The 22,508-nt window shown below is 38.1% G+C and overlaps 1 protein-coding gene across 1 annotated transcript in view; it reads right to left on the bottom strand.

Annotated features, from left to right (window-relative positions):
- dpp10 (dipeptidyl peptidase like 10) overlaps positions 1–22,508 on the bottom strand; it is a 683,609-nt gene that overhangs the window by 27,909 nt on the left and 633,192 nt on the right. The window contains exons 16-20 of the mRNA XM_033024629.1: positions 20,504–20,625; positions 12,581–12,628; positions 10,334–10,432; positions 4,893–4,962; positions 313–507 (exon numbers count right to left, since the gene is read on the bottom strand). Coding sequence (XP_032880520.1) covers positions 313–507; positions 4,893–4,962; positions 10,334–10,432; positions 12,581–12,628; positions 20,504–20,625 — 534 coding nt within the window. The remainder of the gene's footprint in view (positions 1–312; positions 508–4,892; positions 4,963–10,333; positions 10,433–12,580; positions 12,629–20,503; positions 20,626–22,508) is intronic.

Raw genomic sequence — 22,508 nt, forward strand, 5'->3', positions numbered from 1 at the left:
AATGTTAGGTACATGTTTTCTTTTCACCATTGGCATTTATGTTATCAGGTATATAAGCCTTGACATTTACTTTGAAGGTTTGTAAAATTTATTTTACAAATTACGTATAAAGCAGACAATGCAATGAATTGCACCTAATCACAGCATTCTTCTTATACACATTGGATGAAAAATGACACTGATTCTCTTCCCATATCTCCCTCTTCAACAGAAAAGGGTTTACTGGATTATGTTCTAAATTATCAATCCTTGGGAAAAAAAAGCCAGAAAGCAACCTGAGAATGAAAATCGAACAGATTTTTAAATACATACTGCACTGCTCTAATTTGGTCTTCGACTTCCACCGTTCCCAACCTTCGATGGATGTCCTGAAGAATTTTAAGCCCTTGAAAACCACTCCCTCGGCCATCAAAGCGAGCAAGGATGACATTATCAGAGCTGACAAGTACTGAGTCCCAGTCAATCCAAAACTTATCAGTAACCAGCTGGCTCCCTGGGGCTCCATCACTGCAAATACCAATACAACAACAGTAATTATTATTGACAATCATTCACTGCATTTAGTTTCTTGCATAAAACAGTGAGACATAAAACCATGGAAAGATTGCATGAAAGATTCATATTGAATAAGAATTAAATTATTTTTAGACCATAAAAGCTCTTGCTACATTTTGACAGGCAAATAATACTTCTACAGCATCTTAATTGCATATGGTTCAATTTGTGTTTTGGTGTGAACAATCTCTATTTTCTACCTGAGATCACAGTTAAGATTGACTATAATACTGGGACTATTAATGTTACAGTCATTAATTTGACTTGTCTGCATCTTTGAACTGTTCTGAACCACAAATGCATCCCAAAACAAAAAATAATCTAATAAGGTTAACAGCTATCTTCATTTCTATCCATGAAGAAAAAGTGAATTCAAAATATTTTTGTGAGGGTTGCTCTAACCTGTGGAGGCCAAGAGTACTATGGGAATACAAGTGCATGTAAGCCAGAGGATCTCTCCTTATCTTTCCATGGTTCTCCCATGCTATTCTGCCCCTTACCTCCTACCTTTTTGCCCTCCTCTGATACTCATACCTTTAAATATTATTTTGGACCCACATTACCTTTCTATAAGCAAAGTTGCCCACTGCACATATATCTAACATTATGCCAGTCTGAAGCCTTCGCAATGGCATGTGGCTTACCACTTGACCCTTGATGCAGCCCAACACCCACTGACAATGTGATAATTAATGTTGACATCATTGGTACATTTTACTGGGTGGAAATAAATTTTGAAATGGATGGTTGTCAGATGTGGCTCAGTTTGCCTGTGAATCAGATAGTTCAGAGTTCAAGTTCCACTCCATAGACTAGACCATAAAATCTAAGCTGATGCTACAGCACAACACTGTTGGAAGGGCCATCTATCAGACTGAATGGTAATCAAAAGCTCATCAACTTCTCAAAAAAATCAGCTTTTTACTATTTCAATAGCAAATCAATTCTTCCTGTTTTCTGGCCAGCATTTATCCTGGTACCAATATTTGCTTTAAATAAAACACATAGCTTAATTTTGTTCATCATCATTGGACTTAATGATTTTCCTGAGTGATTGTGGTGGGAGATTGTTGGGCGAGTCTAGAACCAGGGGCCGCAGTCTTAGAATAAAGGGGAGGCCATTTAACAGTGAGGTGAGAAAAAACTTTTTCACCCAAAGAGTTGTGAATTTGTGGAATTCCCTGCCACAGAGGGCAGTGGAGGCCAAATCACTGGATGGATTTAAGAGAGAGTTAGATAGACCTCTAGGGGCTAGTGGAATCAAGGGATACGGGGAGAAGGCAGGCAAGGGGTTATTGATTGGGGACGATCAGCCATGATCGCAATGAATGGCGGTGCTGGCTCGAATGGCCTCCTCCTGCACCTATTTTGTATGTTTCTATGTTAGATTGCAACCTTCATGTGGTCCGCCCTGTTTTGACGAATGCAATCAACCTGGTGTGCACAATCAAATAAGATTAAATAGAACAAGTTGTCCTCCAACTTTAGGCTATGCACGCCATACGCAAGAAGAAGATAGGAGTTATTCGATGTTAAAAGTACGTAATAGCTGTAAAGCACTGTGGCAGATTCTGAAATTGACCAAGGCATTATAAAAACACATGGTCGCTTTTTTTCCATATTCTACTTGATTAGCTAGAATCTCCAGATCATCATAAGGTTTTCTATTATTATGTGTCCATTATGCCTGAAATGTCTTATATTATAAGACATTTAATACATGGGGGACTATTTGAACTGAGTTATCAGTATAGCAATCCCTACCTTCGCTTCAATATTCCAATAAATGCCCACTGTCACAATTACTTAATAAGGAAATTTTGACATGGGCATTGATTATCCGGAGTGTATTTTGTCTGAACTCAGGGATTTTCCAGAGTGGGACTTATCTGGCTACATTTCCACAAATTTGGCTCCTTAGGAACTTGAAAGCTAATCTCACACCTCCAAATAGTCCATAAAGTGTGTGGGGAGGAGGTCCTTGATGGAAGCCTTACCTATATTAATGTAACTGGGTCACTTGGGCGGACCAGAACAAGCTCCACCCATGAAACTGCTCTGGAAGGGTTTGACAGCAGTCTGAAAAAACTTTCCGATTTTCAAAATGTTATTGAATGTTTTTGATAATCAGGCATATTAGAAAATTCTTAATAATGAATGAATTTTGTTTAGTAATTATAAATAACCGATATATTAAATTTAAAAAAATCAAATAATACTTAAAATATAATTTAAAGTGATGTTCCTAACTATTTATGTTTTAAGGTATTATACTTTATTTTTTCCTTTTGTTTCCGCAGCCCCAGATGGGCATTCAAATAATGGTCTTGTCATACCTGTGACAGGTTAGACATGGGAAACTCAACAGTGGACTCCATGAGAATCCAACCACAGAGAATAGCTGTAAATCTCTGATGGAGGTGGACTAGTAATTTGGGATTTTCCTCATTTGTGCAGAAGACCCAAAACGTAGTGGAAATGCTGAGATTTCCACATGGAATTGCTTTCAACACTCAGACTACGATTTGCTCAGTGTCGTGATATGCTTTAATGTTTCAATTGAGCCAGGTCCCACCTAGAGTTAATACCTTTCAACGTGAATCTAGAGTACAGATCATAGACTGAACCTGTCATTTAATGATCACGCTTTTAAGTTTACTCTAAAATTATGATCAGGTTAAATATTTTGCCTTGAATTTGCAATCAATGGTGATTGAGCAGCATTCACCATTCATTAAGGGCCTGTCCCACTTGGCGATTTTATCGGCGACTGCCGGCATCATTGACTGACGTATCAGGTCACCGTTGTGTGACGCGGCGTGATGACGTATTGACGCGCGGTGTTTTTCAAGTGTCGCAACATTTTTTTATCGCCGCTGAATTTTGAAATGTTCAAATTCTTTTGGCAACTCTGATATGATGCCGGCAGTCGCCGAAAAAAATCGCCAAGTGGGACAGGCCCTTAATGAATCAGACCAAAGAGTTCAATCTTGGTTTCATCAGGCCAGAGATTCTTGTTTAGGTGCCTTTTGGCAAAGTCCAACAGGCTGTCATGTGCCTTTTACTGTGGAGTGGCTTCCATCTGGCCACTCTACCATAAAGGCCAGATTGGTGGAGTGCTGCAGATATAGTTGTCCTTCTGGAAGGTTCTCCCATCTCCATAGAGGAACTCTGGAGCTCTGTCAGAGTGACCATCGGGTTCTTGGTCACCTCCCTGACCAAGGCCTTTCTCCCCGATTGCTCAGTTTGGCTTGGCGGCCAGCTCTATGAAGACTCCTGTCTGAAGAAGGGTTTCGGCCCGAAACGTTGCCTTTTTCCTTCGCTCCATAGATGCTGCTGCACCCACTGAGTTTCTCCAGCTTTTTTGTGTACCTATGAAGACTCCTGGTAGTTTCAAAGTTCTTCCACTTAAGAATTTAAGAAGTTTCAAAGTTCTTCAATTTAAATTCCATTTAACACAGTGCTCTTCGGGACCTGCAATGCTGCAGAAATGGTTTTATACTCATCCTCAGATCTGTGTCTCGACACAATCCTGTCTCGGATGCCTACGGACAATTCCTTCGTCTTCATGGCTTGGCTTTTGCTCTGACATGCACTGTCAGCTGCTGGACCTTATATAGACAGGTGTGTGCCTTTCCAAATCATGTAAATCATGTACAATCAATCATGTTTCTACCACTTGTGGACTCCAATCAAGTTGTAGAAACATCTCAAGGATAATCAATGGAAACAGGGTGCACCGAAGCCCAATGTTGAGTGTCATAGCAAAGGGTCTGAATATGTAAATGTGATATTTCATTTATTTCTTTTTAATTACTTTGCAAAAATTTCTAAACACCTGTTTTCACTTTTTTATTATGTATTGTGTGTAGATTGATGATAAAAAAAAAGAATTTAATCAATTTTATAATAAGGCTGTAAAGTAACAAAATGTGGAATAAGTGAAGGGGTCTGAATACTTTCTGAATGCACTGTACATGGGCATGCTTAACACTTTTAGCTTGTTTATTGGATACCTGGTAGAAGATGCTCCAGCTCTATTAAACCTGTGCAAATACTGATTCATGTGGCGTGATGTTGTGCAGCAAAGCTTTGGGAAGACCAGAATACCTGTAACTGACAGTATCTTTTTAGTGTTTTGACTAAAAATATACATGTTTACTGGAAGTTGCTGTCTAATATTTAATAGTAGTGAGCGCCTGCTACCACAAAATAGGAGATGATTTATCATTAGAATCAAAATTTTTACCCGAGTAGCTTAAACCAGAAGACAAAAATCAGAGATTTCAGAATCATGTCAGCAGCAAGTTTTAATCTCGTATAACAGGATTACTTACACAAACAGTAGGACAGGATAAAGGTTGTTTTCATCAAAGCCCTCGGGAAACGATAACTGTAGAGTGAGCTCTGAGAATAAAGGCATAACATGTTCAGAGTAAATCTTAAATTGTACACAAACATCATATTTTGGTTTCATTAATACTCACAAAATCTTATCTGTTTCTTATATATTTATTTTCAGAAAATTGTGTTTGCTTGAATTGTCATTAAATATAATTTTAAAATGTCCATGTAAATTATAAAATAATTCATATATCTATCCTGGCATGGGTTTTCTTGGTATTGTGATGAGTGAACACTTATTGTAGCTGATTCTCTGTAGCTGAAGTTGCAGTGAGAGAAATGTATTTTTTTATGCTTTCTTGGTATATGGAATAGGATTTATGATTTTGTTACCTGACAGACATATTTCTATCAGTAATTGATGAGATAACTTAAGATCAAAACAGAAACCAAGGGCTGTCCGCAAGCCTGCAATATAAAGCCATAACTTCCATTTGGCTAAATATGCTAAAGGGCCTGTCCCACTTGGACGACCTAATCCATGAGTTTAGAAGACCCTAGACGAGTTGAAAAAAATGTCAAGGTCGTGTTGACTCGCTGAAGTAAAAAAAAAACCCTATGACCTCCTACAACTATGTCCACGACCTCCTATGACTATATCTACGACCTCCTACGACCCCCCTCAACCTCAGTCTTCCACACCCAAGACCAACTACGACTAGCTACGAGTGGAAATTATAAAATGATGTCATGTTTGCATTTTTTTTCTCGGGCCAGTTACCGACCTACGACTACCTACGACCACCATCACGATCTACTACAACCTACCTACGACCTACCTATGAGTAGAAAGTATTAATTTTTTCCATGCCAACCTTTTTTTTACTCGTGGAAATTTTTTATCAGGCTGGAAAAAACGCCGCGACCTACTTGAGGCCACGAGTACGCAGAGACCACTCACGAGCATGAGGAAGAGTTACAAAGACCTCCTATGACCTCGTAGCGACCATGCTGCGAGTATGAGTCAAGGGCAAACTCGGCAGAGGTCGCTAATTAGGTTGTGAAAGTGGGACAGGGGCTTAATTATTAATAGATATGATATTCTTGCTATTTCCACAAAACACCAATTGCAAACTGTTTGGAAGGCTTCTTTCCTCTTGGGCATTGCCATAATTTGGAGTGGACTGTAACATCAGAGATTTGACTTGTAAATGATCACTAAACCTTACAGCGATGTTCCATTTTTACTGGATCTAAAGTGAAGTCTTGCGGAAAAGTCCAATCAATATGTAAAAACATCCATTTTGATGTTTTTGTTGAAAAACAATTGTAACCTCATCTGCATTCACTCAAGAAACAAGATTGTATTAATAGCAAAAGTAATGTCCAAAGCATTGAAGAGAAACTGGTTATCATAGTTTTTAATGAAGTGAAACATTTGTTTCCTCGCCAAAGCTAATCAGCATTTCAGATATCTTGCAGCTGAATGTTCTATATATTTAAGACTGCAACTAAATGGATAATCTTTCATAGCATGGAATAGCATGAAACTGTCCCCTTTTCTGCCTTATTGCCCTACTTTTAGGAAAAATGCTGACAAAGCCGTATTTCTGCACAAAGAAAATGAACTCTGAATTCTGAATTTGTTCATTCCATTGGAAGAGAATGTGTTGCTTGTAATTTTTAACTAAAACAATGAATCAAAATAAAGCTAAATTTACAAAGATAAAAGTTATGGAAGTCATAAAAGGAAGACTTTTGCTGGAACAAATTTCAAAATTTCAAAAAGATTCAAAACTTTCCCATTAAAACAAGTTTCTGAATTTAATAAATATTTTCTAGAGGCACATTCTGTAAAAGATTGAAAGAGCGAATATTATGAGTGGTCAGACAGGATGAAATAACAGAAACATATCTTTACATTTAATATCTTTCAATTAATTTCTGATTGATTGTTTGTCAAGTACCATTACATGTTTAAAAATGAATCCAGTTTAACGGCAGAGCACAGGGAATAGAAAATGTCCAGTGCTGTTCTCCAGTGAACGATGCTGCTTGTAATAAAATGAAAAATGCTAATCAAAATATCTAGTTCTGTTAATCAGATTTTAAAAAAATCTATTGCATTAAATTCTAATAATCAATTTTTGTCTTAATGGCTGTCATTCAAAAATCTGTTTATCTTATCGAATATTACAAAGTAAACTGCAATGGCAGATTTTGTTCAAATTCATGTCCAGTCTGAGCTTTGTTCATCATTTTGGGAAGATGACTACACACATTCATAATATGTGCAATAGCAGAAAGATGATTTTCCAATGTAATAGGAAAGGACAATTAGAATATGAATCATTTAACATGTCTTTCTTCCATAACCTTTGTCCACAGTTTTCCTCAAAAAGATAAATAATAAAAGGGAATATTTTGCAAACAGGAAGCTTCTTACATTGCCAGATATGGTATAACTATACATTTAGATGGGAGCATAAGAAACCATACTGCTGTATCAAACAAATGAATAACTCCTGTGTCTCAGCATCGTTCCTAATAGTAAATTATAAATTTAATAGAAGACAAGTTGTCCAAATAGTTCTGGAAAAACTTCAATAGCTGATGGAAACAATCTTGAGCTTTGCACTCCGTCATGTGCAAAGATTTTTGAATGATTCAAAAAATTGTCCACATCTTCTATTTTCCTGAAGTTAGAATGTTGATTTGGCATATGCAGTAATATATATATTGGATAGGAACAAGGAACTACAAATGCTGGTTTCAAGAAAAAGACACAAAGTGCTGGAGTAACTCAGTGAGTCAAGAGGCATTTCAGAACATGGATAAGTGATGTTTTGGGTCGCGGACCTTCTTCGGATTCATTGGGTTGGTCCTTTAGAAAACTGAGATGTATGTTTGTAAAAGTAGCTTTATATGTGAGATAAACCACATCCCAAGTAATCATGATCAACAATTACAACAATGCTAAGTGCAGACAAAGCAGGTCTGTTATAAAAAAAAAGTTTTTACTAAATCAAAAGATTGTAGACGAATTAATCAATACGTTTATTCCAATGACCAGCAGATATAAAATTCAGAAAATAAAAACATTGAAACCTTTCAAGATAGTGAAAATAGCAGTGATCAAGAAAGAGTAGAAAATAATATCGACAGAAGTAATTATTCTTCCAATAAACTTCATACCTTCTGTTGACTGACTTGGAAAAGGAGAAAAAATGTTTCTGTGATCTCACTTTCCATATTGTTACTTTTAAATGTATAACCTTTATTATGCCTTGGTTAAGGTTACAGCAATATATTGAACAGACAAGTAATCACAAATCATCTGAGATCATGTTTATTGCAGGCTGGCTGAAGGATGTATCCCCCTCCAAACCATCAATATACCTCATTCCCAACTGATGACCATAACGATAGATGTGATTTCAAATGCTGCCAATCGTAATGGCATTGCTGAATTATGTTGATAATTTGTATGTAAATTTTCACCTCGAGAGTGGTCCATATTGTACCAAGGAGAATTATTCATGGAGGACAATGGGTTTGATTTGCCTCCCACGGGCCTCCATGCATGAATTCATGTGTAAACACAAAATATCAGTTTTTGTTGTTTTTCTGAGCCGTCAGTTGATCTTTTGCTAAAGGAGTATTTATGCAACTGCTTCTGCACATCATCGGTTTGTCTATTCAGATAAAGGGATACTTTTTGCTCTTGCTTTCTTATTAGACACAGGAATGAATCTATTCCCAAATACAAAAAATTGTATGGATTAATTTATACTGTTCTGATGATACGATCATAATAGAGTTGTTGAAATTCATTGCAATCTCCAATGATCACACTAAATAAGAATTGATATAGTGAAAATTAATGGAATGCTTTGAGAACAAGCAATTCAAATTCACCTTGATCCTCCCCAATATATTATGCTAAACCTAACTCATAGGTCAATGAATCGTATGGTGTATCCTGCCTAACAAGATGAAGTCACAGAACGTCGAAAAGGGACCTTCAGCCCACTGAGTGTGTGCCAGCAATCAATTACTTATATCTACACTAATTTTGTATGTATTCCATTTTATTCTTGCCATATTCCCATCAACTTCCCCTAGCATTTACCCTTCATCTACATATTAGAGGCAGGTTATGGTGCCAGTTAACCTATCAATATGCACATCTGTGGGTTCTGGGAGCAACTGGAGGACTCCTGCAGTCTCATTAAAAAAAATGTACTCCTGCTCTTCAGAAGGTTCCTAGACAGACAAAATTTAATATGGAATATGGATTATGGAATTTAACTCCGAAAAGTGCAAGATGTTACATTTTGACGTTAAACCAACGCAGGATTTGCAGTACTAAATGGTAGACCCCTATAAAATGTTGTAGAACAGGGACACCTAGAGGTACGAGCACTTAGTTCCCTGAAAATTGTGACACAGTTGACAAGCTGGTGAACACTGCTTTCAGCATCCTTGCTTTTTTTGGTCAAGGCAATGAGTACAGGAGTTGGATTGTGATGTTGCAATTGTACAAGTCTCTGGAGAGACCATACTGTAAAGAATGTGTGCAGTACTGGTTGTCAGATATTGGAAAGATGTCATGAAGCTGCAAAGGGTGAAGAAGAGGTTCACAAAGACGTTAAAGGGACAGGAAGGCTTAACTTGGAAGGAGAGGCTGGAGGCTAGGAGTTTTTTCCCTGGTGCATAGAATTTTGAACTGTGATTTTATAAAGGTTTACAAAATGAATGGTGGCTTAGATAAGGTGTATTTATATACCCTGTTTTTTTCCCCCAGGGTAATTAAGTAAAACTACAGGGCATAGATTTATGGTGAGAGATAAGGTTTAAAAGAGACCCGGAAGACAACTTTTCCACACAGAGGGTAGCGGGTATATGGAACAAGGTGCCAGATGAAGTTGTACAAAGCAGGTACAATTACCATGTGTACAAGACATTCGAACAGGTTCTTAGATAGAAAAGGTTTAGAGGGATATGGGCCAAACACAGGCTTAGATGGACATCTTGGTCGCTGTAGATCAGTCGAGCTGAAGGGCCTGTTTCTGTAATGTATAAATCACTGACAATGACTCTTAAGGTATGTTTGAGGAATAGTCCTGCAACGTGAGATTGTCACCATTTTGTTTTACTTTTAACTAGCCAAATATTGTCCAAACTACCTTGTGAAATTATGGGACAGTTTGAGATATTAGGTAGAATCTGCTTTGTTACTGTTCTTTACTGCACAATATTGTTTTCTGTCTGGAATTGTCCTGTTAATAGGGAATGTTGTACGTTTTCTTTTTTTTTAAATTTCCAATACGTTTGGATACCTTCCAACAACCTGTTACAAAGGAGCAAAGCTTTATTGTATAACTCATTGCTATGCAATAAAAATAATTAAAAATGAAAATAATTGACGCACCATAATCATAAATATGCACAGTCCTGTACTCTGGTTTGTGGATCCTTTTTCCTTTGATAATTTCATGCAGAACAGTATTATTTTCCAATATGTAGGAGCCTAAATGATTAAAAAGAAATTAATGATTACTAATGAAACTAAGAAAACATGTTCCTACATCAATCCACAAAGTTACTTAACATTTTCAAATTGCACACATTTTATTTTACCACTTATTTAATGGGTGTCAAGATTTCACAATGGAAGATCATTTAATAGATCCATTCATAATATAAACACACGACAAGTAAAATTATGAGAATACAATCACACTGAAATCTATTACTGGTCTAGAATATGTTGTTTTTAGGAAACCTCATATGCTTGATGCTAACTTACGTTGAAACGCTGCACTTGCTTTTGTAGATCCTTTCCAGGACCCACTTGCTGGATGAAGCTTAGCATCAAGACTGCTTGCTATATAAGGGCCTTCTTTAAATAAATCCTATCACATTGAGGGATCAGAATAGACCCATGCCAAGTTCTGCTAAAACATTGATAAGTAGCAAGGTAGACTCCTAGGTTTTGCTGGCTGTTAAATATCTAGTATGCTTTTGCTTTTGTTATTTTCAAAAAAATTTGGACGGTTTAATATCACTAATATTAATTTAGGCCCAATCTTGCTCTAATTATTAAATGCATTAGATATCATTTGAAAGTGAGAACAAAACATGCTAAGTCACTTTTATCTGAGTGACAGCAATAATGTACTGAGTGTTCTGAGGCTGGAGTTCCCATTGACATCAGAATGAGATGGGAAATTACCGTAATTCATCACTATTTACGGAGGGGTATCTGCCCAGGTAATTCAATTTTATTTTTAAAGTAACCTTTAGGGAGCTCAGGTAAAGATAAAAATGTTTTATTAAGTATTTAAATATTTTTAAAGATTTGTTTGGAATAATTTTGGAGTAGTTTTACATGTCTGAAACAATTAAACTTTCACAGTTCTGGCTAAACTTCAGGCTGTGGCATAGCGAGTTGTCAACATTTATTTTATCCTTTGTGTACACAAGCCTTCCTCTACCCCTGCTGGCAATCCTATTCTGATGTACAGGGTTTTATTGTAAGGGAGAGATCAGGTTCTGCCTGCAATGTTGCAAATGTCCTGACAGCCAAAGGCAAGTTTATCCTTTATTCAGAAGTAATCACGATGCAGTTTTACAGCTGACCAATATATTTAAAAGATGTTAAATACTAATCTTTATCCATTTTATAAAATTCATACTGTGAATACCTCCGCATTTTGAAAGCACATAGCAACCACTTGTGCTTTTGAAATAGTCCCTGTTGCAACATAGGGAAAATATGAATTTATGCATTGCACAATTCTACAAATAGCAACAGGATAAGCATTTCAAACATTTAGTTTAGTTATTTTATGTGAGGAGCGGATGTTAACTTAAAAAATCAACAGAACAACCATGCTGCTTTAGTCTAGAGATACAGCATGGAAACAGGCCCTTTGACCCACAGATCCACGCCGACCATCAATTACACTAATTCTATTTTATTCCACATTCTCATCCATTCCCTGCACATTAGGGAGAATATTGATTTTACAGGCCAATAAACCTACAACCCCACATGTCTTTCTAAACAAAAATGTGGAGTTTTTTACATCCACCTAACCACACAGACTGGGCCTCATTTCAACTCCTAATGGCCAATTAAGTTAAAATGCACTTTGTGGAAGGCAACAGAAGGTCAAACTCAATTATCATTAAAAAAACATTATTCACTTGGTTACTTCTTCTCTCCCCTTGTCGCCTTTTTTTGTTTAGAAATGTGATGTCCTTTGCTGCATTCACAATTTTCAAAGGGGAAAACTTCAATTAAAAACCATTGGACTTTTTCCCCCCTATTTGTTTACAAATGTAGGTGGCAATGATGCAAATCTAAGCAAAATGCAGAATCTCAGTGGCTGTATTGAAGGACAGAGCTCCTTCAGAATAAGGTGGAATGACAGTGAGGGTATACTGAAGTGTCAAGTGTCAATTGCATTTGTTCATTGCACCATAATTACCGTAACCATAACAGTAAACACTTCAGCTCTCCATTTTACAAAATTAAAAGGCTTTCACTTGCTGTTTTGGGATCTAGTGAGATTATTTGTTTTCAGCAATATTTTCAACATACATGTATATGACTGAACCCTGGCCCATGGTTTCAACTAAATTAATTTTATTATTCTTGAGTAATACTTACTGTTTGGATTGCTTGTGCTATGGACAGAGACCATTGGTACATTGGGACCTGAAAAAAAAAGCACAGAATATAAACAAATATTCTAATATCCTGCATTAGTAAATATTTTATAATATGGTGATATGAAGCATTATCTGGATTTGAAACGACTATTTACATACTCACAATTTTTACATTTTTCATTACGACAACACTAGGAGGTCATGTTTGCATTGTTTTTAGGCAAACACTATCCACAGGCATGGTACATATGAAAATAACTTTTATCTTTGTTTATATGAATTACGTGATTATCTCACAGCACACTCTTGTACATTGCAAAGTAGACAGCAACATGACTGTTTCCAGCTGTCACATTTCTTCTCTTAAAATAATCTTTGATGTTGAAGGTAAAACAAATAAAAACGTGTTTTTATCTGAAAATGATCGATGTGCATATTTAAAAGATGTTAATATATGGACTATGGTAACTACAGAAGGTTATCTGCATTGGCCACCACAGTGAAATCCATCTCCAGGTTCATCCTTACCTGTCTGCTCAGACTTAAATGTGAGCTCTGGCTTTCTGGAGGCCCACAAAACATACCTAAGACAAATGTAAGGGGCAGCACTGCCATTATTTATGACTGTTTAAATTATTGCAACTCCTCTCTAGTATCAGAGTTAACCAAGCCTCAATAGTTGATCTGCTGTTCATGCTTGGATGTTGAGCTCTCCAAACAACAGTCAAATGTTTCACTGAAACATTCGAGGGTGCGCCTTAGACTCAGCCTCCACAAGCAAAGGTCCTCTACCAATCCGGTTCTGCTGAGCAACAATACTCTTTGATAATGAAGATTCACGTTGAGACTCTAGAAATATGAACTGGTTCCCATATGTTTGAAGCCACCTTTTTGGCAATGGCAGATTTTGATGATGAAATTCACCACAGCATTTGTACACAGCCTTTGATTGAATAAAGAGAAGATACATTGTAGATCAAGACCTCAGATTTGTTTGGATTTTAGTTTAATTTAGAGATACAGAGCAGAAAGAGGCACATTCGGCCCACTGAGTCCGTACCGACCAGTGATCCCCGCACATCAACACCACCTGGCTCACATTAGGGACAATTTTACATTTTATACATTTATACCTATCAATCTACAAACCTGTACATCTTTGGAGTATGTGAGGAAACCGAAGATCTTGGAGAAAATCATGGGGAGAACGTACAAACACCATATAGACAAGCACCCGTAAGCAGAATCAAACCCGGGTCTTTTGCATTGTAAGACAGAAAATCTACCACTGTGCCACCATGCTGCCCTAGGAATCGATCTAATAAAAATTATAGTCCACCACATGGCAATGCTCTCTGCCCTGCTCTATGCTTTCAATGCAGGAAATCTAAAAGAACTGTTGGAAATGCTAGAAGCACTCAGCAGGTCAGCCAGCAACCGTGGAAAAAGAAAGAGGAGTTCATGCTTTCAGTAAAAGAACTGATGAAAGGTTCTTGACCTGAACGTTAACTCTGTTTCTCTCTCCACAGCTACTGACTGTCTTGCTAAGCACTGATGAACATTCAATCAGCTTAGGGCAGGCCATATCACTCATATGCTACACCAGATTCCCAAAACAATCAATAACTTCAAATGATAATGAACATTCAGCAACATGAAACCTTAACCTTATTTCTCTTTCCATAAATGTTGCCAGATCTGCTGAACATTTTCAATACTTTGCACTTTGGTTGAGAGATGTGGAAGCAGGCCCTTCGGCCTATTAATTCTGGTCAAATTGGAGATGCCATGCCACTAAAATTGAGTAAAGGCTTCTGTGCTGCTAGGCCATTTGGTGAATTTAAATGTGCCTTCTGCAGAAATGGGACAAGGTGCAGAATGGTGCCAGCTTGTCTAGAGCCCAGATAAGAGTTGCAGGGAAAGAATGGGACATCTGCAGATTCTTACAATTAGGTGTAAATTGCATGAAACGGATTGGGTGAATGCAAACCAGACATACACATTGTAAATATTGTTGCAAAGCTTTACTTTGCTAGATGTTGATTGGGTTAAGTGTTGAGCCTTGTCTTGGTTTCTTGAATATCTGGGCAAATGTTGCTATGTTTGCTTCCTTCCAGAAGCTCAGTTTGAATACAATGTATTGGTTACTGTAAGGAAGTAAGTTTATTGGCCAAGTATTCACATACATGGAATTTGCTTTGGTGCTCTGCCCACACGTAACACCATGACATACAGTGACAGTTACGAATGACTCAGAAAACACTAAACATTAATAATAATAAAACATTAATGATAAAACACCATTGATCAAGCATGTGAACCAACAAAATACCAGATCAAAGGGAGGCTACAGATTTTTGGCTGTTGAGTAGAGCAACTACTGTTTTTATGTCTGGCTGTGGCAGCTTTGACAGTCCGGAGTCGCCTTCCAGAGGGAAGTGATTCAAAGAGTTTGTGGCCAGGGTGAGAGGGGTCAGAGATGATCTTGCCCGCTCGTTTCCTGGCTCTTGCAGTGTACTGTTCATCAATGGAGGGAAGGTTGCAGCCAATAATCTTCTCTGCTGATCGGACGATTCGCTGCAGCCTTCAGGTGTCTGGCTTGGTGGATGAGCCAAACCAGACCATGATGGAGAAGGTGAGAACAGACTCTACGATGGCCGTGTAGAATTGGACCATCATTGCCTGTGGCAGATTGTGCTTCCTCAGCTGCCGCAGGAAGTACATCCTCTGTTGTGCCTTTTTCACTGTGGAGTCGATGGTAGCCCCCCACTTAAAGTCCTTGGAGATGATAGTTCCCAGGAACTTAAACAACTCCACAGATGTAACTGTGGTGTTGTTGATGGTGAGTGGGGTGAGGGGAGGGGGAGCTCTCCTAAAGTCTACAATCAATTCCACTGTCTTAAGAGCATTGAGCTCTAGGTTGTTGCTATGGCACCAGGATGCCAGCTGTGACACTTCCTGTCTGTAGGCAGATTCCTCCCCATCCTGGATCAGTCCAATCAAGGTTGTGTCGTCCGCAAACTTGAGAAGCTTGACAGAGGTGTGTGTGGAGGTGCAGTCGTTGGTGTAGAGAGAGTAGAGGAGAGGAGAGAGTACGCAGCCTTGCGGTGCTCCAATGCTGAATGTTTGCGGGTCCGAGATGTGCTTTCCCAGCCTCACATGCTGCTTCCTGTCTGTCAGGAAATTGGTGATCCACTGACAGAAGGGTTCAGACACAGTCAACTCGGAAAGTTTGGAGAGCTCTGGCACAATGGTGTTGAATGCAGAGCTAAAATCAACAAACAGGATCTTCGCATAGGTCCCCTGGTGGTCTAGGTGGTGTAGGATAAAGTGCAGGCCCAGGTTGACTGCATCATCCACAGATCTATTGGCCCGATATGCAAACTGTAGAGGGTCCAGCAGGGAGTTTGTGATATTTTTCAGCTTGGCCAGCACAAGCATTTCGAGTGTCTTCATGACTACAGAGGTTAGTGCGACAGGCCTGTAGTCATTAAGACAAGTAATCCTTGCCTTTTTGGGTATAGGGACAATAGTGGAGATTTTGAAGCAGGCAGGGACAGTACATGTTTGCAGAGACTGGTTAAAAATGTCTGTATAGACCGGTGCCAGCTGTTTGGCACAGAGCTTGAGAGTAGAGGGGGAAACATTGTCAGGTCCTGGAGATTTCCGGCTCTTTTGTCCTCTGAAAAGCCTCTCCACCTCCTCTATTTTTATTATTAGGTTAATGAAATGTCTATCATGTACTGTGTTAATCGATATCTGTTATTGGACTGTAAAGAGACCACCCCCATATGGTTCGGCCCCTCAAGGTTCAGGGACCTATAAAAGGTAGCCCCCATGAGGTCCTGTGTCGATCTTCTGGAAGAATGCTTGGGACTGCGTGACCTTTTGGAGTGTCTCTGCTTGCATGAGGCTAGAAGGGCTTGGCCAAGCAGATACAAGGATCAAACCCGCGGTGGTTAGGTATAGTAGTGGGGAACTGTTATTGTGTTTTTCCAAAATAAAGTTTAGATGCGTATGTGCTTGACTCAGTATTTTAATGACTGAAACTCGATTGGGGGTAGCTTAGAACGAGCTATTCACATATATCAACCATCGATCACCCTTTCGCATGAGGTCTATGTTATTCCACCTCCACATCGTGCACACCAGGGGAAATTTACAGAAGCCAATTAACCCTCAAACTTATGATAGGCAGAAAATGCTGGAGTAACTCAGTGGGATGCAGCATCTCCTGAGAGAAGGAATGGGTGATGTTTCAGGTTGAGACCCTTCTTCTGACTGAAAAATGGTGTTGACCCGAAATATCACCCATTGCATCTCTCCAGAGATGCTGCCTGTCCCGCTGAGTTACTCCAGCGTTTTGTTCGCTGGAGTATCTTCTGTTAAAACCAGCAACTGCAGTTCCTTCCAACACATTTAACCTACAAACCTGCAAGTCTTTGGATTGTGGGAGAGAACCAGAGCAGGGAGAAAACCCACAGTCAAAGGGAGAATGTGCAAACTGCACAGACAGCATCCGAGGTGAGGATAAAACTTGGTGCTAAAATCTCTGGTGCTCTGAGGCAACAGATCGTCCTCTGCACCATTGTGCAGCCTTAAATTGAGCATCTGGAGTCTCTTGTATCTCCTTCTTAAAGATTGTCTGTAATTTCTAAGTTACCTCCAGCTTCAGGGTAGTTTGACATTCTTTGCATTGTTTTGTTTTCTGTCACATTCAGACTGCTATAATAGTACATTATTTTTACGCTTAGTGGGGGTTTCTATGGATTTTAGTAAATTTCTTTGGATTCGAGTAAATATGAATTTTTTAAGGCTGAATTTTTAGAGAGCTAACGTTTTCATTTCTGTCCACGCCGGCCATCAAACATTTCTTCACACTGTTCTATGATATCTCACTGTTGCATTCACTCCCTACACAAGCAAGGCCATCAGCATAATCAAGGACACCCAAGTCACTCCCTCTCTTCTCCAATCTCCCAGCCCCCATCAGGCAAGAGGTACCGAAGTTTGAAAACGCATCCCTACAGATTCAGGGGCAGTTACTTCCCATCAGGCAACTGAACCGTCCTCTTATCAGTAATACAGTCCGGACCTCCCATCTATTTCATTGGAAACCTTTGAGCTATCGTTAGTTGTTTTTTTTTATCTTGTTCTAAATATTGTATCCTTGCATTGTGGGTGGCTTGATTGTAATCATGTATACTGCATTTCACTCTACTTTACTAAACATAGTTGTTTGTATCCTAAACATGTTCTTTTTCCATCAATGATCCAAATTCTCAAAACCTGTGGGTATCTTTACAATCATAAATAATTGTTGGCTTACCAGAATTTGGATTAAGGCACAAATGAAGATCATGTTGCAAATTAAACAAATTATTATTTTTAGGCACTGTATTGTCAATTTATTATTGCTATAATATAGTAAGATATTACAAAAGTTACTCGGAAGACATAGCAGATGACATTCCTGGAAGGGAAAGAAAATCTACAAAACAGATTTGTTCTACTACTTTACAAAATACTATGCATGTTTTAAAAAATGCAATTTTCTTCCCTGAACTATCTTTAATATTCCCCCTGACTATTAGGTTATTCATTACTCTGATTGTTGGTATGCATATAGAATACTTGCAATGCAATCAGGAAGGATAATATTTCAGACTAGTTTGAGAGCTGCAACAGACGAGACTGACCCTGCAACGCAACAATGCCTATTATACTTATGTCTCATCATTAATTCTGTGCAACCAGCAGCTTTATAATGAAATATGAATAAGATGATATCCAGGTAATTTGATCTTGCCTAACAACACGACCACTGACAATATTAGTTCTGAAATTATAAAGTTTTTTCACCATCATAGTGTCCCACTTGACCAGAGAAAACAGAAAACTATACAGTAAAGATGAATGTTTACAAAGGCTACAAGATCTAATTTTTACCAGATTTAATTTTCAAACAAAAGTTTAAATTAACTCAAAACATTTATAAATGACTGGGAAAACAAAGAATTTAAATCATTTCCCTCCAGGAACACTGATGTTCTTCAAAATAAATTGTTGTTCATGCTTTACATGGCTGTAGAATTAAATACTTCTTGTAGCATCCAACATTTCACCTTTTCTATGACTTTGATAAATAGAATTAACTTTATGCACTTTGTAATATAATTTTGCCTGTTATTATTTTAAATCAGAAAAGCTTTGTGATTGTTATACAGAAAGTTCAAGAGATTAGGTTCAAGAGGTTAGGAAAATGCCTCCAAATTGAAGCATAATTTGATAGGGCACATTTTTATGCAACAATCACTGTGACTAATAGTTTGAATAGAATGGTACTACATGCAACAATTTAAATCTTTCAGTTTTGTATGTTATATTTGTAGCTCACCAATTCAACCAAATGCAGATTAGCTGTCTACTTAAAGGATCATCCCTTTTGTCCTTAATATAACCCTATGCTTCTGTCACTTGACTTCTCCATCCCACTCGTGCTCTGATCATTGGTAGACATCAAGCTCTTCTTCACGATACGATTTAGGCCTGGATCCAAACATTACTAACTACAATTGGTGCAAGGTACACCAAAGGCTGCAAGACCAATAATATTATGAATTATATAACCTGGTCAATTTAATCACAGTTGTGAGATTTGAGCACATTTCCCCATGTGACCACCACAAAAGAGTAAGAATTTATGTTATTGTACTTTCTAAGCTCCCTCCATAATATTTTTAAGGATTGGTTTTCTTCTTGTTATATTGTGATTTAAAAACTCTCTCCCAGTCTTAAATTATAAATATAATAATAATAATAATATATATAATCATTAAGTCCTTATTGCATACTGAAAAAAATAATTTCTGAGGTAAAGATGGATAATATATATTTTGCTAGTTTTTTGTGATATGTAAACCTGGCAATATATTAAAATACATTTATTGTAAATCCACTCAGTTGAACATGCAAGGACAATGGGGTAGGCAGAAATCAAACTTTCCCTTTTGTCCTTATTATTCACATATTCACATCAACAACTAAACTTTTATTTATAAAAAGTCTTCAATGAAGTAAAATATCCTTCACACATATGATTCACAGGCTGCAAAACAAAGGCAAGTAGTAAGGCATCTAGAGTTTGTGGAGAAGCCAAAAGAAGTTCTGGCAGAGGCCCGTGGAAAACAACATTGTGTTTTCGGATGATATTTGTAAGAATAGAAGTGCCAAGCATATGGCTCTGGAGTTCAGCAGAGGTAAAAGTAGAGGCATGGGAAGAGTAACCATTGATTTTGTAGCTGTGGCTGTATAGCTAAGAATGGAACCAGGCAAATACAGTTCCATTGGATTGGATTATGATTATAATGTCACACAAATATCTTGTAAATATTATGTTTCCTTGACCTGTATTTAGCAGACCTCAGGTTAATAAAATCCTTCTCCTTAAGACATTCCTGATCCACCATTGTAAAATGATCTAGCCACACAAGCCAAAGATTCCGTGTGGCTAAAAGATTATGAATCTGAAATGTTAACTCTGTTTCTCTCTGAAGAAATGTTGCCTTAAATGGACATTCCTTGAGCATTTCCCTCACTCAAACCACCCGCGATCCAATGACAGTAAGTTTATCTCAACCCTGTAAAGTGGACTTCCAAAGTTACACACATCAATTTTAGAATCACTGAAAACATTGACAATTAAGAAGGTAAATGATGCCCATACCATGAATGTATACTAACTAAGTCCCAAATATTAAATCAATGCATATGAGATTTTACCCTTGATCAGCAAGGAGATTGACCATGAATAGTCCACAGCAGATTTCTCCTTGCTTGCACTAGCAGCAGGAAATTTTAAGCATGCAAAGATTGCTAATCAATTGCACTTATTGCATCTTTCAACTAACTCAGAGCCTACCTTCACAGTGCAGAATGAAGTGCCCGTTACTGGGGCTGAATTGAGCATTGAAGTAGGTGCAGTTATCCCTCTGGAAATTACAGGAAAGACACTGGCGGTGAAATGATCCTGCAGTGTGAACACTGTTTAACAGAACAAGTAAAAACAACAAGGTTACAACACTGGATAGAAAATATTTTACTTGTGTTATTACTGAAAACCAATACATATTGGATGCATTGAAAGTTGAACCATGTATTACACTAACAAACATAATTAAAAATGCAGCCAATGATGGAAACCTGAAATAAATGTTTGAAACACTTAGAAAGCTGGGTGAAGAAACAAAGTTGTGGTTGAAGTGTCAGGTTGACTATTTATTATTGGAACCAGGAGAAGTTACAGATGAACAACAAATCCAAGTAAAAACAAGAGGGATATGAAAAGAATGGCTTCTGATTAGGTGCTAGTTAGATATAGTTTGTGATAACATAGAAACATAGAAACATAGAAAATAGGTGCAGGAGTAGGCTATTCGGCCCTTCGAGCCTGCACCGCCATTCAATATGATCATGGCTGATCATCCAACTCAGTATCCCGTACCTGCCTTCTCTCCATACCCCCTGATCCCTCTAGCCACAAGGGCCACATCTAACTCCCTCTTAAATATAGCCAATTAACTGGCCTCAACTACCTTCTGTGGCAGAGAGTTCCAGAGATTCACCACTCTCTGCGTGAAAAATGTTTTCTCATCTCGGTTCTAAAGGATTTCCCCTCTATCCTTAAGCTGTGACCCCTTGTCCTGGACTTCCCCAACATCGGGAACAATCTTCCTGCATCTAGCATGTCCAATCCCTTAAGAATTTTGTAAGTTTCTATAAGATCCCCCCTCAATCTCCTAAATTCTAGCGAGTACAATCTGTGTCTATCCAGTCTTTCTTCATAAGAAAGTCCTGACATCCCAGGAATCAGTCTGGTGAACCTTCTCTGCACTCCCTCTATGGCAATAATGTCCTTCCTCAGATTTGGAGACCAAAACTATAAGCAATACTCCAGGTGTGGTCTCACCAAGACCCTGTACAACTGCAGCAGAACCTCCCTGCTCCTATATTCAAATCCTTTTGCTATGAATTCCAACATAACATTCGCTTTTTTTATTGCCTGCTGCACCTGCATGCCTACTTTCAATGACTGGTGTACCATGACACCCAGGTCTCGTTGCATCTCCCTTTTTCCTAATCGGCCACCATTTAGATAATAGCCAGCTTTCCTGTTTTTGCTACCAAAGTGGATAACCTCACATTTATCCACATTATACTGCCATGCATTTGCCCACTCACCCAGCCTATCCAAGTCATCTTGCAGCCTCCTAGCATCCTCCTCACAGCTAACACTGCCCCCCAGCTTCGTGTCATCCGCAAACTTGGAGATGTTGCATTCAATTCCCTCGTCCAAATCATTAATATATATTGTAAATAGCTGGGGTCCCAGCACTGAGCCTTGCGGTACCCCACTAGTCACTGCCTGCCATTCTGAAAAGGACCCGTTTACTCCTACTCTTTGCTTCCTTTTTGCCAGCCAGTTCTCTATCCACATCAATACTGAACCCCCAATACCGTGTGTAATATAACAATATATTAAAAGAAAATTTGATTAATATCTAGCACCTTTCAAGATATCTGGATATCCAAAGCACTTTACAGGCGAAGAAGAATTTTTAAATAGTTTTGCCACTGTTGTAATGCAAAATATGTGGCAACCAATTTCTACTTAGCAAGTTCACACACCAATCAATGGGATAATGATCAAATAACTCGTTCAGGGAATATTGACTGAAAAGCAAATGTTGATCAATATTATCACTAGGCTTCAAAATATTGCTGTGGAATCTTATACTTCATAATTTAGTTTTATATATTATCAGAAGGTGACATCTCTGCCAGTGTAGCAGTTAGTATCAAACCAGATACATTAGAAAAAAATGATAGAGATTCCAAGACCCAGAGAATGTATCAACAGTTCCACC

Source organism: Amblyraja radiata, chromosome 7 (assembly GCF_010909765.2).
Source record: "Amblyraja radiata isolate CabotCenter1 chromosome 7, sAmbRad1.1.pri, whole genome shotgun sequence".
Classification (NCBI taxonomy): Eukaryota; Metazoa; Chordata; class Chondrichthyes; order Rajiformes; family Rajidae; genus Amblyraja; species Amblyraja radiata.